Genomic DNA, 14,287 nt, shown 5'->3' on the forward strand with positions numbered 1-14,287 from the left:
CTGACTGAGATGGTGCAGCTTCTTATTGATCTATTACATTACTCTGCACAAGAAGAGGCGTTTTGCAATGACTTTCACAATTGGCTGTTCTTTATTAGTAATGTGGTGTCTTGGTACCGTATTTCATACGTTACCTTGTGGTGAGGTCCCCAAAGGTTCTCATGACATGTGATCACCCACAATGCAATGTAACGGTGAGTGACCACGGATTGGACCAATCCAAACCGGCCAGCCCCTGCCCATAGAAGGGAGCTGCGCCATCTTGATCGCTCTCTTCGCTCTTGGGTTGCTGACCCTGGACGAGGTAGGACCTCCGGAGCTTACAAGACAATTACTAGGCCAAAGCCTTGTGGCCTACGCCTGCGCTAGAGACGGATAGTTCATACAATTCTCTGCTACCTCAGATCTCTACCAAGATCTCCGGACCTAATCAAACCCCTAAATCCGGCGGATCTATGCAAATACAATCCTCTAAAGCAGTGTTTCCCAACCAGTGTGCCTCCAGCTGTTGCAAAACTACAACTCCCAGCATGCCCGGACAGCCAAAGGCTGTCCGGGCATGCTGGGAATTGTAGTTTTGCAACAGCTGGAGGCACACTGGTTGGGAAACACTGCTCTAAAGCTAAAGCGAACTTTCCGGTCCTAAGCATCTGTCAATCACTGCTGTGCTGTTTCAATAGACTCTGTTATCTGGACTGTTACCGTTATTGCAAATACAGAAAATCTTCAGTAAAGATTCCGCAAGTTTTAAGTTCAGCACTGCTGTGGACAATCTATTTATTTCACACACGCCTATCGCTCTTGGGAAGGGTGGCGATAGGCCCAGCATCACTACAAAGTTTTAACCCTCACCCTGGCGTCACGAGTGACAAGGGTTAACAGCGCCCTTTCAGTATCAAGAACAGCAACACCCCAACTAACCTACACCCCACAAGGCTTTCCACACAGTTCTGCAACACAGTAACTTTGTGGTTCTTGTTCTTGTCCCATGATGCCAGTCTTTGTTGCCCTTGTCCAGGTATCAGTGCTTGATACCCCTGTCCCTGCTTTCTTGGTTTCTTGCTGCTATGTCTGGTGCCCATCTTTGTTTTCTTTGTCCCAGATAGCCATCTTTGGTGCCCCTACCCCGATGTGCATCTTTGTTACCACAGTGTTTGGTGTTCACTCATTTGCCCCTATCCTTGGTCTCCTTGTCTGATGCTGTTCATCTTTGTTGCTGTTTTCTTGGGTGTATACCTTTGCTGCTTTTATTGTGGCTGGTATCTTTCTTTGTTACCTTTGTCTCTGGTTCCCGGCCATAGTTATTAGAATATAATGTAACCTGTTATAAGAGATTTATAAGTCTGTTGATCTCTCTCTCTGCCTGTGTTTCAGGATTTTGGGGTGCACTCCATTTCTCGTGCTCTCTTATTTCTTCTTGTGGTTCGTTCCTCCCTTTGTTACCGGAAGAGTCTGTTGGTATTTGCTGTTTTATTGTTCCTTTCAAGCACTAAGCACGGTGAGTATCTTACAGTATAACATCCATTACATTCATTTACAGGCCTTGGTCATAAAACTTTGAAAAGTTTTATGATTTATGGTTAAAGGGGTTATCCAGGAAAAAACTTTATTTTTTTATATTTCAACTGGCTCCAGAAAGTTAAACAGATTTGTAAATTACTTCTTTTAAAAAATCTTAATCCTTTCAGTACTTAGGAGCTTCTAAAGTTAAGGTTGTTCTTTTCTGTCTAAGTTCTCTCTGATGACACGTGTCTTGGGAAACGCCCAGTTTAGAAGCAAATCCCCATAGAAAACCTCTTCTAAACTGGGCAGTTTCCGAGACACATGTAATCAGAGAGCACTTAGACAGAAAAGAACAAACTTAACTTCAGAAGCTCATAAGTACTGAAAGGATTAAGATTTTTTAAAAGAAGTCATTTACAAATCTGTTTAACTTTCTGGAGCCAGTTGATATATAAAAAAAAATGTTTTCCCCTGGATAACCCCTTTAAGTTCACATCACCGTTGTGCTCCGTTCCATTTGATGTCCGTTCAGATTTTTTTTACTTCCGCTGAACAGACCCTGAACGGGTTGGAGCACAACTGACACTGTTGGGTCACGACGGGTCTCATTAACTTTGTATGGGGTGCGTCAGTTGTTTTAGCGGAGAAAATGTTACTGCTTGCAGTATTTTTTTCTTTGCTAAAGTCCGGTAATTTAGACCAGTGGTCCCTAAACTGTGGCCAACGGCTGTCCAGGCATGCTGGGAATTGTAGTTTTGCAACATCTGGAGGGCCACAGTTTGGGGACCACTGATTTAGACAAACTCAGCGACAGAGCTCCTCACAAAGCTGATGTCCCTAAAGGAAAATAAGGGTAACCATGAAAACAGACAAATAATAAATGTAACAGACAAATAGAGTTTCTCATCATCCTGCAATGCTAAAGGTAAAGTGTATGTATAGTAAAAAATAAGAAATACAACATTCTATATAATATTGTATGTAAAAAATAAAAGTTCAGCTTATTCTCCATGCATGTGAATTCATGCTGACTTTGTGAAGGACTTTGGTGCCATCTAATGGGGATTTGCTTGAATCACATGCCTGAGTTCACACATTGTTGCATCTGTTAGTTTCCCCAAAATGACATGCGGGATGCGTTATAGGGCTCGCTGCTTGTATGGTCATACAAAGATGGTCAGCTGGTTACGGCTAAAGGCCTGTGACCAACATATTTCTTAATATTACATGTATTGTAGAATTAGTTAATATTGTTAGGCTGGGTTCACACTGCTATTGTGTTTACTTTCAACATACATTTTAATTATTTTTAACTCCTTAAGGACACATGGCGTACTGGAACGTCATATGTCCGCTCCCGATCTATAACGGCCTCTAACAATGGCCGGGACCCGTGGCTAATAGCGCGCGGCATTGATTGCGGTGCCGCGCGGTATTAACCCTTTAGACACGGCGTTCAAAGTTGAACGCCGCGTCGAAAGTAAAAGTATGCTGGTTAGCTCAGTGGGCTGTTCGGGATAGCCACAGCGAAATCGCGGCATCCCGAACAGCTTACAGGACAGCAGGAGGGCCCCTACCTGCCTCCTCGCTGTCCGATCGCCAAATGACTGCTCAGTGCCTTAGATCCAGGCATGAGCAGTCAAGCGGCAGAATCGTTGATCACTGGTTTCTTATGAGAAACCAGTGATCAATGTGAAAGATCAGTGTGTGCAGTGTTATAGGTCCCTATGGGAGCTATAACACTGCAAAAAAAAGTGAAAAAAAAAAGTGAATAAAGATCATTTAACCCCTTCCCTATTAAAAGTTTGAATCACCCCCCTTTTCCCATAAAAAAACCACAGTGTAAATAAAAATAAACATATATGGTATCGCCGCGTGAGGAAATGTGTGAATTATAAAAATATATCGTTAATTAAACCACACGGTCAATGGCGTACGCGCAAAAAAATTCCAAAGTCCAAAATAGTGCATTTTTGGTAACTTTTTATATCATGAAAAAATGAATGATCAATAAGTCCTATCAATGCAAAAATGGTACCGCTAAAAACTTCAGATCACGGCGCAAAAAATGAGCCCTCATACCGCCCCATAGGTGCAAAAAAAAAAAATTATAGGGGTCAGAAGATGACAATTTTAAACGTATTAATTTTCCTGCATGTAGTTATGATTTTCTCCAGAAGTACGACAAAATCAAACCTATATAAGTAGGGTATCATTTTAATCGTATGGACCTACAGAATAAAGATAAGGTGTCATTTTTACCGGAAAATGTACTGCCTAGAAACGGAAGCCCCCAAAATTTACAAAACAGCGGGGTTTTTTTCAATTTTGTCTCACAATGATTTTTTTTCCGTTTCGCCGTAGATTTTTGGGCAAAATGACTGACATCATTACAAAGTAGAATTGGTGGCGCAAAAAATAATCCATCATATGGATTTTTAGGTACAAAATTGAAAGAGTTATGATTTTTTAAAGGCAAGGAGGAAAAAACAAAAATGGAAAAATCCTCGGTCCTTAAGGGGTTAATAGCATAAAAATGTATATGTTAAACTAATGCTAGAAATTGATTCTGGTGCATTCCATACAGCAGAATCCATTTTCTTTTGACTGTACAAGTCACTTGGCATGTCACAGAGACATGTCAAAAATTTTGATTGGTCAGGATCTCATAGCTGAGACCCCCACCGACCATTAGAGCAAGCATGGAGAAGTTTACCGGAGCTGTCTTCACTCCCCAGCTCGTAGCGATCCCCGTCCAGCTTCATAGGACAGCCCCATAGACTTTTATGGCTTTGCACCTTTATGCGCAAATAATCTGCAGCCTATTACAGTAGCGGGGTACAAAGTGAATGGGATTTGTAGAAGTCTCACATGCTGCATTAAAATTCTGCTGTAACAGTCACGTTTCAGAAGACAGGAACCCCGGTGGATGTGGATCCGCTGGACCTGTGTGGCAGATGACTCGGACCGTACCAGGGAGCAGAGTCTAAGGAGCCGCTGATTTTCACCAGAGCCCGCCGCAAAGCGGGATGGACTTTCTGCGGCAGTCGGCACCCAGGTCGCTACCCCTGGCACAGCTCGACCACACAGGCGGCTGAGGAGATGTGAGGCACAGGAGGGGTAAGGCAGCTCGTAGTCTGGATAGCAGAAGGTCAAGGCTGGCGGCACGGTTGCGCAGTCAGGACGTAGCAGGAGGTCAATAGGCAGGTGGCAGAGGAGCAAGGTCGGGTCACAAGGGGAAGGATCAGATACACAGCAAGGCAGGAACAGGAATGCTTTCTCTCAGGCTCAAGGCAACAAAGATCTGGCAGGGAAGTTAGGAGGATGGAGGAATATATAAATGAGCCACAGGTAAATTACACTAATGAGCGCATTGGCCCTTTAAATCTTAAAGCTCCGGAGCGCGCGCCCTAGGGGACGGGGACACGCGCGCTGGAGCAGTGATGCAGAGGCTAGGGCAGGAGAAGCACTAGGTGAGTGACGGACTGGGGCTCGCATGCGGGCACATCCTGCGATGCGAGTCCCAGCCCCGCTGGCAGCAGCAGGTAATGTAACATCTGCACATAAATTCTCCTGTGGTGCAGATTTTAAATTCAAAGCATGTCAGTTTCTAAAATAGAAACTCTGCAAATTTAATTAGAATTTACCCTATTGACTTCAATGGAAAAGTCAAAATCTGTAGGAAATGTGTAATTGTTGCGGATTATACTGATGATCAACAATAAAACCCTCAACTGACAGATTTATGTTAGATAGTCTGTGATTATCTCCTCCAAGTTATTCTTATTTTTTCTACAGTAACCCCTTAAAGCGTACATGTCAAATGCCATAAAAAAATAAAAAAAATGATTATGTTACTCAGTCCCTAATCCTGACCATGTACATCTATTTTTTATGGCCCCATCACCTATATTTATGAAAAAAATCCCTCTTTTGATTAGTACACAGTGTTAAAAATCCTCTCAGGGGAAGGGGGCGTGTCCCTCCTTGTGGTGGTGGAAGATGATTGGTGTGTCTGCTCATGCAGCCTTGTCCATGAGTCATCTCTTGTCCATGACTCATGGACAAGCCTGAGGCTTAGTGTCCCAGTAGGTATTGTGACACTATACTAAGGAACTGGTTGGAGACTTCTACTCGGCACTTAATATTTAGAGGAACTGAGGCAGTTATTAATATAACATTGCGTTTTGTTTGTTTATTTCATGTTTATTTTGTATCTTAAAAATTCAGTAAAAATCAGCCTTTTAGGCTTGGTCTCCATAGCGATAACTGGTTATACTGGAACTGCCCTAAGATGGTGGCATCACCTTAAATCATATGATCACAGTGTTTCCAAGCGAGAACACTTCCCCATGTTGGAATCATTGCAGCTGTCGCATGACCCTCCATTGATTATACAGCATTTTGTAGGTGACCAAATGATGCAGCAGAGTTCTCGGCCTCGTGTGATCCCATAAAATGTAATGTATCAAGGGACTATGTGCATGCTAAATTTTTTGGTCTGTATTTTGAGTTCCAAATTTTACTAAATCGGAATTGCTAGCCATTAATCCATTCAGTTTTAAGGAACTCAGTATTAAACAAATGACTATTTTTATTTTATGACTCAAAATACTGTGTGGGAACATAGCTACCGGTAATCCTACTGTAGAAATTAAATTTTAATGATGATTTTTCCCCTATAGATATACCATGTGCCATATACAACGATGACCATGTTCCTTAGCACAGACCAGACAGAAAGGGATTCAGCAACAGCATACCGTAAGTGTAACATAAATGAATTATATCATCCAGGCTGAAAAATCTGAAATATCCTAAAATTGATTCTATGTTTGATACTAAGGTTATAGATGAGTGAAACTGAAAACTCACCTCACCGGCAAATCACAAACCTCCAAATGTCTTATTGCCATATTGTTATCCCTTCTATAAGATGATGTTCATATTAAGATCCATATTTTATCCTTCTTTGTCTTACAGGTAAAACTAAAAAAATTTTTTATATTGTGCAAAAGTTCATTTGCAACTTAACCCCTTAAGGACGCAGCCCTTTTTCACCTTAAGGACTGAGCCCTTTTTCGCAATTCTGACCACCGTCGCTTTACGAATTAATAACTCGAAAAGTTTTTACTGAATATTCTGATTCTGAGATTGTTTTTTCGTGACATAGTTTATTTTGAGTTACTTGCATTGTTTTTCGGTGAAAAATCCCCAAATTTCATGAAAATTTAGCAAAGTTTGCATTTTTCTAACTTTGAAGCTCTCTACTTGTAAGGAAAATGGATATTCCAAATAAATTTTATTTTTATTCACAAATACAATATGTCCATGTTGGCATCATAAAATGGACATATTTTTGCTTTTTGAAAAAATTAGAGGGCTTCAAAGTAGAGCAGCAATTTTCAAAAATGTCATGAAAATTGCAAAATCTGAAGGGACAGATGTTACAGAACTACAACTCCCAGCATGCCTGGGCAGTCTAGGCATGCTGAGAGTTGTAGTTTGGCAACATCTGGAGGGCTACCATTTGGGCACCACTGTAATAGTGGTCTCCAAACTGTGACCCTCCAGATGTTGAAAAACTACAACTCCCAGCATGTCCAGAGTGCCTTTGGCTGTCTGGGCATGCTGGGAGTTGCAGTTTGGCCTTCCTAGTGGTTGCCACAGTAAAGAACACTTTACTTTCACTTTCATTCCCCCCCCCCCCCACCGTAGTTTTCCTACCTGAGCCAGGATCCAGCAGTCTCCAGCGACGATTGGGGGTCCCCAGGCATCTTCTCCTCCAGGTACCGGCCTCCATCTTCTCCCCAAGTTCCCCTCAACATCCAGCGGTGGGCCCTGCCATTGGTCAGAATCAGTTCTGGCAGGGGATAGGAGGAGATCGCAGCACTGCGACCTCGCTCCTATCCCTCAGGATGATCAGGGCTCTCACTGACAGTTCCGATCATCCCTATTTTCTGGGTGATCGGGTCACTAGAGACCCGATCAGCCTGGAATAGCAGAAAATCGCATGTCTGAATTGACATGCGATTTTCTGCGATTGCCGACATGGGGGGGGGGGGGGTCTCAGAACCCCCCCTCAGCGATGTGCCGGGATGCCTGCTGAATGATTTCAGCAGGCATCCCGGACCGGTCCCCAACCGGCTATCGGCGGGGACCGGAATTCCCACGGGCGTATGCATACGCCCCACATCCTTAAGGACTCGGGATGCAGGGCGTATGCATACGCCCGGCATCCTTAAAAGGTTAAAAGGAAGCATGCTCCAAAATCTCCTGGTAGATGGATGCGTTGGCCCTGGACTTAATGAAGCACAGTGACCAACACCAGCAGATGACATGGCTCCCCAAGTCATAGTAATTGGGGGGGCTTTGTGGTTTTCATGAGCTGTAAGCCATAATCATCACAATTATGACAAATCACAGCTTGAACTATCTTACTTTGCATGTAATGAGTCTCTCTCATATATGAGTTTTACCTTTTAGGTTGCATTACTGAAATAAATGAACTTTGCACGATATTCAAATTTTTGGAGTTTCACCTCTATATATGGTGAGACAGTGACAGATATGGCGGCTAGAGATTGCTATATTTCCCCATGGTACCTTTCGTATGTTTCTACCAGGTTTTAGGAAATGCAGAGAAAGCTGGGTGAGATATTAGGAATCCAGAATTGGTTGAATTCCTAGCAGACAAAAGCTTCTGAGGACTTTGGTAAAGTTTTTTTCCATTTCTGGACTTTTAAGGAATAAAAACATGGTTAGTAGTGGGGTCTCTCATTCCCTTCCTGGTGAGTACAGGTATTTAGTATGGTCAAAATCTGCACAGGTGCTGAAGACCGAGTTGAAAGGAAAATTTTTGTGGAATATTTCGGATAGGGGATAAGTTATAGATCGCAGGGGGTCCGAATGCGTGGACCCCCTGTGATCTCCTATCGGGGCCGTAGCAGTCCGCAGGAAGGGGGCATTCCGTTCTCACATGATGCGGCTGCCGACACGCCTCCTACATGGAGGGGAGTGTCTACTGCGGCTTCCTGCTGGGGATGGCACGGTGCTTCCTGTGGACTGCTGCAGCCCCCGTTCAGGATATCGCAGGGGGTCCCAGCAGTCAGACCCCCTTTAAGCTATAACTTATCCTTTGGATAGGGGATAAGTTATATTCCACTACAGTACTCCTTTAAGACGAGGTGTAACTCAGTCTGCAGAATAAGACTGTGAGGAACCTGATCCTATGATAAGAGTTGGAGTTGTAATGTCTGTTTATTTGTTTTTGTATTTTTCTGTTTAGGTGTGTATTCACACACTAGTATGTTCAGAGCAGTTTGCTATTTTCCCTGGATAGGGAATAGTTAATGCTCTGAACGAATGAGAACCCGGTTGTGTCTAATTATACCAGAGTTCTCCTGCATTCTAGCTGCTGGTTATTATGTGCTATAATGCTACTATGATGTCTGTGCAATACACTTCCTAATCTGCTTGAGCATGCACTTTGTATTTATAGTTTATTTTATCAGAGTTTAGCCATGGTGAAATTATTTTGTTTATTTTAGTTTTTTAGTCTGTTACATTTGTGGGTTGTTAGGATGTATGTTCTTTCAGCTTAGTCTGTGGTCACACTGTGAGTCTTTCTTGTATGCGTGTTCTGAGTTTTTGTAACAAGACATTCCCGTGACCCTTGGTGGGACTCTGGGGAATTGAGCTTTAGTAACAAGATATCCACGTGATCCTTGATGGACTCTGGGGGATTGTGTTCTAGTAGCAAGACATTCCTGTGTTTCCTGGAGGGACTCTGGGGTATTGAGTTCATATTCCTTTTTGTTGTGGAGTTCAGCTTTGCATATTCCTGTTTGTTTCTGGAGTCTATGCAGACTCATCCATTTCCCAGTCTTGTGTTCTTGACTTTATCTGCCTGTTTGATAGTTTTCCTCTAATGTATTTGTCATGTGAATGACTATGTATATGTGTTTTTACGCAACTGCACTGTAGCGCAGGGAGGGACCGGCTCCAAGTTGTCGAATCACCGCTTAGGGTACAGTCGAGGGAACAGTCCATCACACAAGAGAGTGAGCCGTAAATGTTGGCACCCCTGAAATTTTTCAAGAAAATTAAGTATTTCTCACAAAAAAGGATTGCAGTAATCCTTTTTTTTATACACGTTTTTTATTTATTTTAATTTTTTTTTACCTTTGTGTGTATTGGAACTGAACCAAAAAAGGGAGGAAAAAAAGCAAATTGGACAAATCACACCAGACTCCAAAAATATGCTGGACAAAAGTATTGGCATCCTTTCAAAATTGTGGAAAAGTAAGATTGTTTCACGCATGTGATGCTCCTTTAAACTCACCTGGGGCAAGTAACAGGTGTGGGCAATATAAAAATCACACCTGAAAGCAGATAAAAATGAGAGAAGTTCACTTAGTCTTTGCATTGTGTGACTGTGTGTGCCACACTAAGCATGGACAACAGAAAGAGGAGAAGAGAACTGTCTGAGGACTTGAGAACCAAAATTGGGGAAAAATATCAACAATCTCAAGGTTACAAGTCCATCTCCAGAGATCTAGATTTGCCTTTGTTCACAGTGTGCAACATTATCAAGAAGTTTGCAACCCATGGCACTGTAGCTAATGTCCCTGGGTGTGGACAGAAAATAAAAATTGATGAAAGGTGTCAACCCAGGATAGTCCGGATGGTGGATAAGCAGCCCCAAACAAGTTCCAAGGATATTCAAGCTGTCCTGCAGGCTCAGGGAGCATCAGTGTCAGCGCAAACTATCCATTGACATTTAAATGAAATTAAAAGCTATGGCAGGAGACCCAGGAGGACCCCACTGCTGACACAGAGACATAAAAAAGTAAGTATACAATCTGCCAAAATGAACTTGAGTAAGCCAAAATCCTTCTGGGAAAACGTCTTGTGGACAGATGAGACCAAGATAGAGCTTTTTAGTAAAGCACATCATTCTACTGTTTACCAAAAATGGAATGAGGCCTACAAAGAAAAGAACACAGTACCTAAATATGGTGTCGGTTGAATTATGTTTTGGGGTTATTTTGCTGCTTCTGGCACTGGGTGCCTTGAATGTGTGCAAGGCATCATGAAATCTTTTGGTCGCACTGTACAGCCCAGTGTCAGAAAGCTGGGTTTGCGTCCAAGATCATGGGTCTTCCAGCAGGACAATCACCCCAAACATACGTTAAAAAGCACCCAGAAATGGATGGCAACAAGCGCCGGAGAGTTCTGAAGTGGCCAGCAATGAGTCCAGATCTAAATCCCATTGAACACCTGTGGAGAGATCTTAAAATTACTGTTGGGAAAAGGCGCCTTCCAATAAGAGAGACCTAGAGCAGTTTGTAAAGGAAGAGTGGTCCAACATTCCGGCTGAGAGGTGTAAGAAGCTTATTGATGGTTATAGAAAGCGACTAATTTCAGTCATTTTTTCCAAAGGTTGTGCAACCAAATATTAAGTTAAGTGTGCCAATAATTTTGTCCAGACCATTTTTGGAGTTTGGTGTGACATTATGTCCAATTAGCTTTTTTTCCTCTTTTTTTTGGTTTAGTTCCAATACACACAAAGGGAATAATCATGTGTATAGTAAAACTTGTGTTACTGCAATCCTTTTCTGTGAGAAATACTTAATTTTCTTGAAAATTTTGAGGGGGGGGGGGGGGCAACAATTACTGCCATGACTGTGTGTATATATATATATATATATATATATATGTGTGTGTGTGTATGTGTGTAAAACAAAAATAGATAAACACAAAAATAGATAAACAGAAACATAGCCGCACATCCACAATCTGTATTTTTATCTACTTGCTTTTCAGCATAAATTCAAAAACTAACAGATTGTTAGTATACATTCTGATAAAAAAAAAAAAGTACAAGCCCACTCGCCACCTATTCAGAGTGGGTCCCTAATCTAACACTGGCGTAACACCAGGCGGCGGGCACTGCTCCCGTGACACCAGGCCTACAGGGGGAGTGACCCAGTGGCCAGGCAGCCCCACTGCTGCCCGACCAAGCCCCTGGCTCCAGGCCACTCCACCCCACAGACAAAGCACCACAGTAACAATGACCGCCACAGAGCACCACACCAATGTGAACACCTACCATGTGCTCCATGCCAGAGGGCTGGGAGAATGCTAGGAGGGAACCCAGTCTCCTGCTAATTAAAAATGCCTGGGCAGAATGGGTGAAGCAGAGTGCTGGCTATGAAAGAGGGGACATACTACAATTGTAAAACAAATATAGAGAAACAGAAACATAGCTGCACATCAACAATTTGTATTTTTATCTATTTGCTTCTCAGCATAAATTCAAAAACTAACAGGTTGTTGTATACATTTTGATCAAAAAGTACAAGCTCACTCACCTTGTCAAGGCCACCTAGTCAGTGGGTCCCTATTTATACAGTATATATAGTAAATAGTGACATAGACAACATAGATAAGGGTGAGAAAAAGGGGGAGCAGGGGAGAGACTGGTAATTAAGCAGGACAAAGTGAGATGCAAAAGCAAAGACAATCCACCACAGGTTATAAAAAGTTTTGATAATACGATAAGAAGCTCAAATCCACATTGAGCCCCTGCTGCCCGGGCTCCTTACATGACAGTGCGCTCAGCCTATCACCGGCTGAGGCGGGACATTGCTGCGCCTGGTGATATGCTGACCGCAGTGTGGCGTGCCGAGCCTAATAAGCACATAGCAGAGCAACGGCGGAGGAACGGGACGCCATTACCGGCGCAACGGGGGAACATAGGAAAGTGAGTTAAAGGAAATCTGTCACCAGTGTCACCTGCACTAACCTGTCGGTACCAACAGGTAGTGCAGGTGACACTGATGACAACGGTACTCACCTTGTCCTGGTCCGTGGTGGGGATCTCCTGTAATGTTCTCCAGTATCTTTGCTCCGGGCACCGGCTTAGGGCATGGGCGGAGCTTAATGAGGTAACCGCTGCTGCCCTGGACCCTGCAGAAAGCAACAACTGCTTGGAGCATGGGTGGAGCTTAGTGACGCTCCGCTGCTGCTCTCTGCAGGGTCCTGGGAACAGTAGCGGTTACGTCATTAAGCTCCGCCTGAGCCCAGAGTCGGTTCCTGGAGTGAAGATACCGGAGAAGATTACAAGAGATCCCCACCACGGACTGGGACAAGGTAAGTACCGTTGTCATCAGGGTCCCCTGCACTACCTATCGGTACTGACTGGTTAGTGCAGGTGACACTGATGACAGATTTCCTTTAAAGTTTAGTTTTTGCAGTCCGGGCACAGTGAGAGATAAATGTTTAGCACTGCATTTCTCCTTTAATGTTATATGTCTTGTTGTTGTGTGTCGCTTCATTTTTAGTGCAGATATGTGAAAGTGTGAACAGAAAGTGTGAACTTCCTGGACACTACTGTCACAATCAACAGGAACACACTACAGATGCCTGTGTACATAAAACCAACAGACCAATCCATCTATCTACATAAATCCAGTTTCCATCCTTCACACACAAAGATAGGCATCATATACAGTCAAGCTACCAGGTACCATTGCATCTGTACCAACCCTGATGACAGAGACACACATCTACAAACACTGTCTGAGAAATTCAAACAAAAAGGATACAAACCATGGATAATCAATTGGAAAGTACAAAAACCACGGGAACACGTGCTACAATACAGAGAGATACAACCATCACCACGCGTACCACTGGTAGCCACATACAATCCAGCCCTTGAAGAAATACGCAAAATTATGAAGGACCTGCAGCCGATATTGGCAGAAGACGAGGTGCTAAAAAAATCTTCCTTGAACCTCCCATCTTTGCATTCGGACAACCACACAATTTAAAACAAAAGCTGGTCAGCCGAAAATTACCTACAGAAAGAACAGACACAGACAATGGGACCAAACCCTGCACCAAACCTCGCTGTAAACTCTTCCAACATATCTGCACCAAGATGGAAGCCACCCACAACAACAAGACATATAACATTAGGGGACTATACTCCAGCACATCCACAAATGTGGTCTACATGATACAATGCACCAAGTGTGACATGGGATGCTACATTGGTGAAACCAGCCGGAAACTCAACGAAAGGACGAATCTACACAGACATTCCATTAACCGCCATAAAGAAAATGACTACTGCACCCCAGTTGAACACCATTTTACCCAAACAGGCCCCTCCATACATGACCTTACAATCAAACTACTGAGAGGGAATTTCAAAAACACACAAGAGAGAGAGAGACATTTTAAGCTAAAATACTTTTTTATTTTATTTCCAAAAACATGGTACTCAATGTGGATTTGAGCTTCTTATCGCATTATCAAAACATCTTATAACCTGTGCTGTACTGGATTCTCTTTTGCATCTCACTAAATCCTACTTAATTACCAGTCTCTCCCCTGCTCCTCCCTCCCCCTTTTTCTCATCCTTATCTATTTAGTCTTTGTTTCTATAGCTGGGCAATTTATGGCCTATCTTAGTGTGAATTCTCCACATCTATTGTCTTAACCCCTGCATATTTGTGAGATGTAACCTGTGTCTTCTGCTTGTGAGCTTAGATTTGCTTTTGACTTGATAAAGGGAGGAATCCCGGAAGCTTGTCTCTATAAAATTCTGTTAGTCCAATAAAAAAGGTATTACAAGATACTGCAACATTTTATGATTTTGCATATCTATATATATATATATATATATAATATATAGACAAAAAAGGGCAGCTGCAGCACACCAGAGTATTCAAAAATGAAGAATGTGTTTAATTCCAGCTAAAACATAAGA

The 14,287-nt window shown here is 42.8% G+C and overlaps 1 protein-coding gene across 1 annotated transcript in view; it reads left to right on the plus strand.

Moving 5' to 3' along the window:
• MFSD2B (MFSD2 lysolipid transporter B, sphingolipid) overlaps window positions 1-14,287 on the plus strand; it is a 99,787-nt gene that overhangs the window by 57,479 nt on the left and 28,021 nt on the right. Inside the window, exons 4-5 of the mRNA XM_056564332.1 lie at window positions 1,375-1,498; window positions 6,189-6,267. Of these exons, the coding sequence (XP_056420307.1) occupies window positions 1,375-1,498; window positions 6,189-6,267 (203 nt within the window). The remainder of the gene's footprint in view (window positions 1-1,374; window positions 1,499-6,188; window positions 6,268-14,287) is intronic.

This window comes from Hyla sarda, chromosome 3 (genome assembly GCF_029499605.1).
Source record: "Hyla sarda isolate aHylSar1 chromosome 3, aHylSar1.hap1, whole genome shotgun sequence".
Lineage (NCBI taxonomy): Eukaryota > Metazoa > Chordata > Amphibia > Anura > Hylidae > Hyla > Hyla sarda.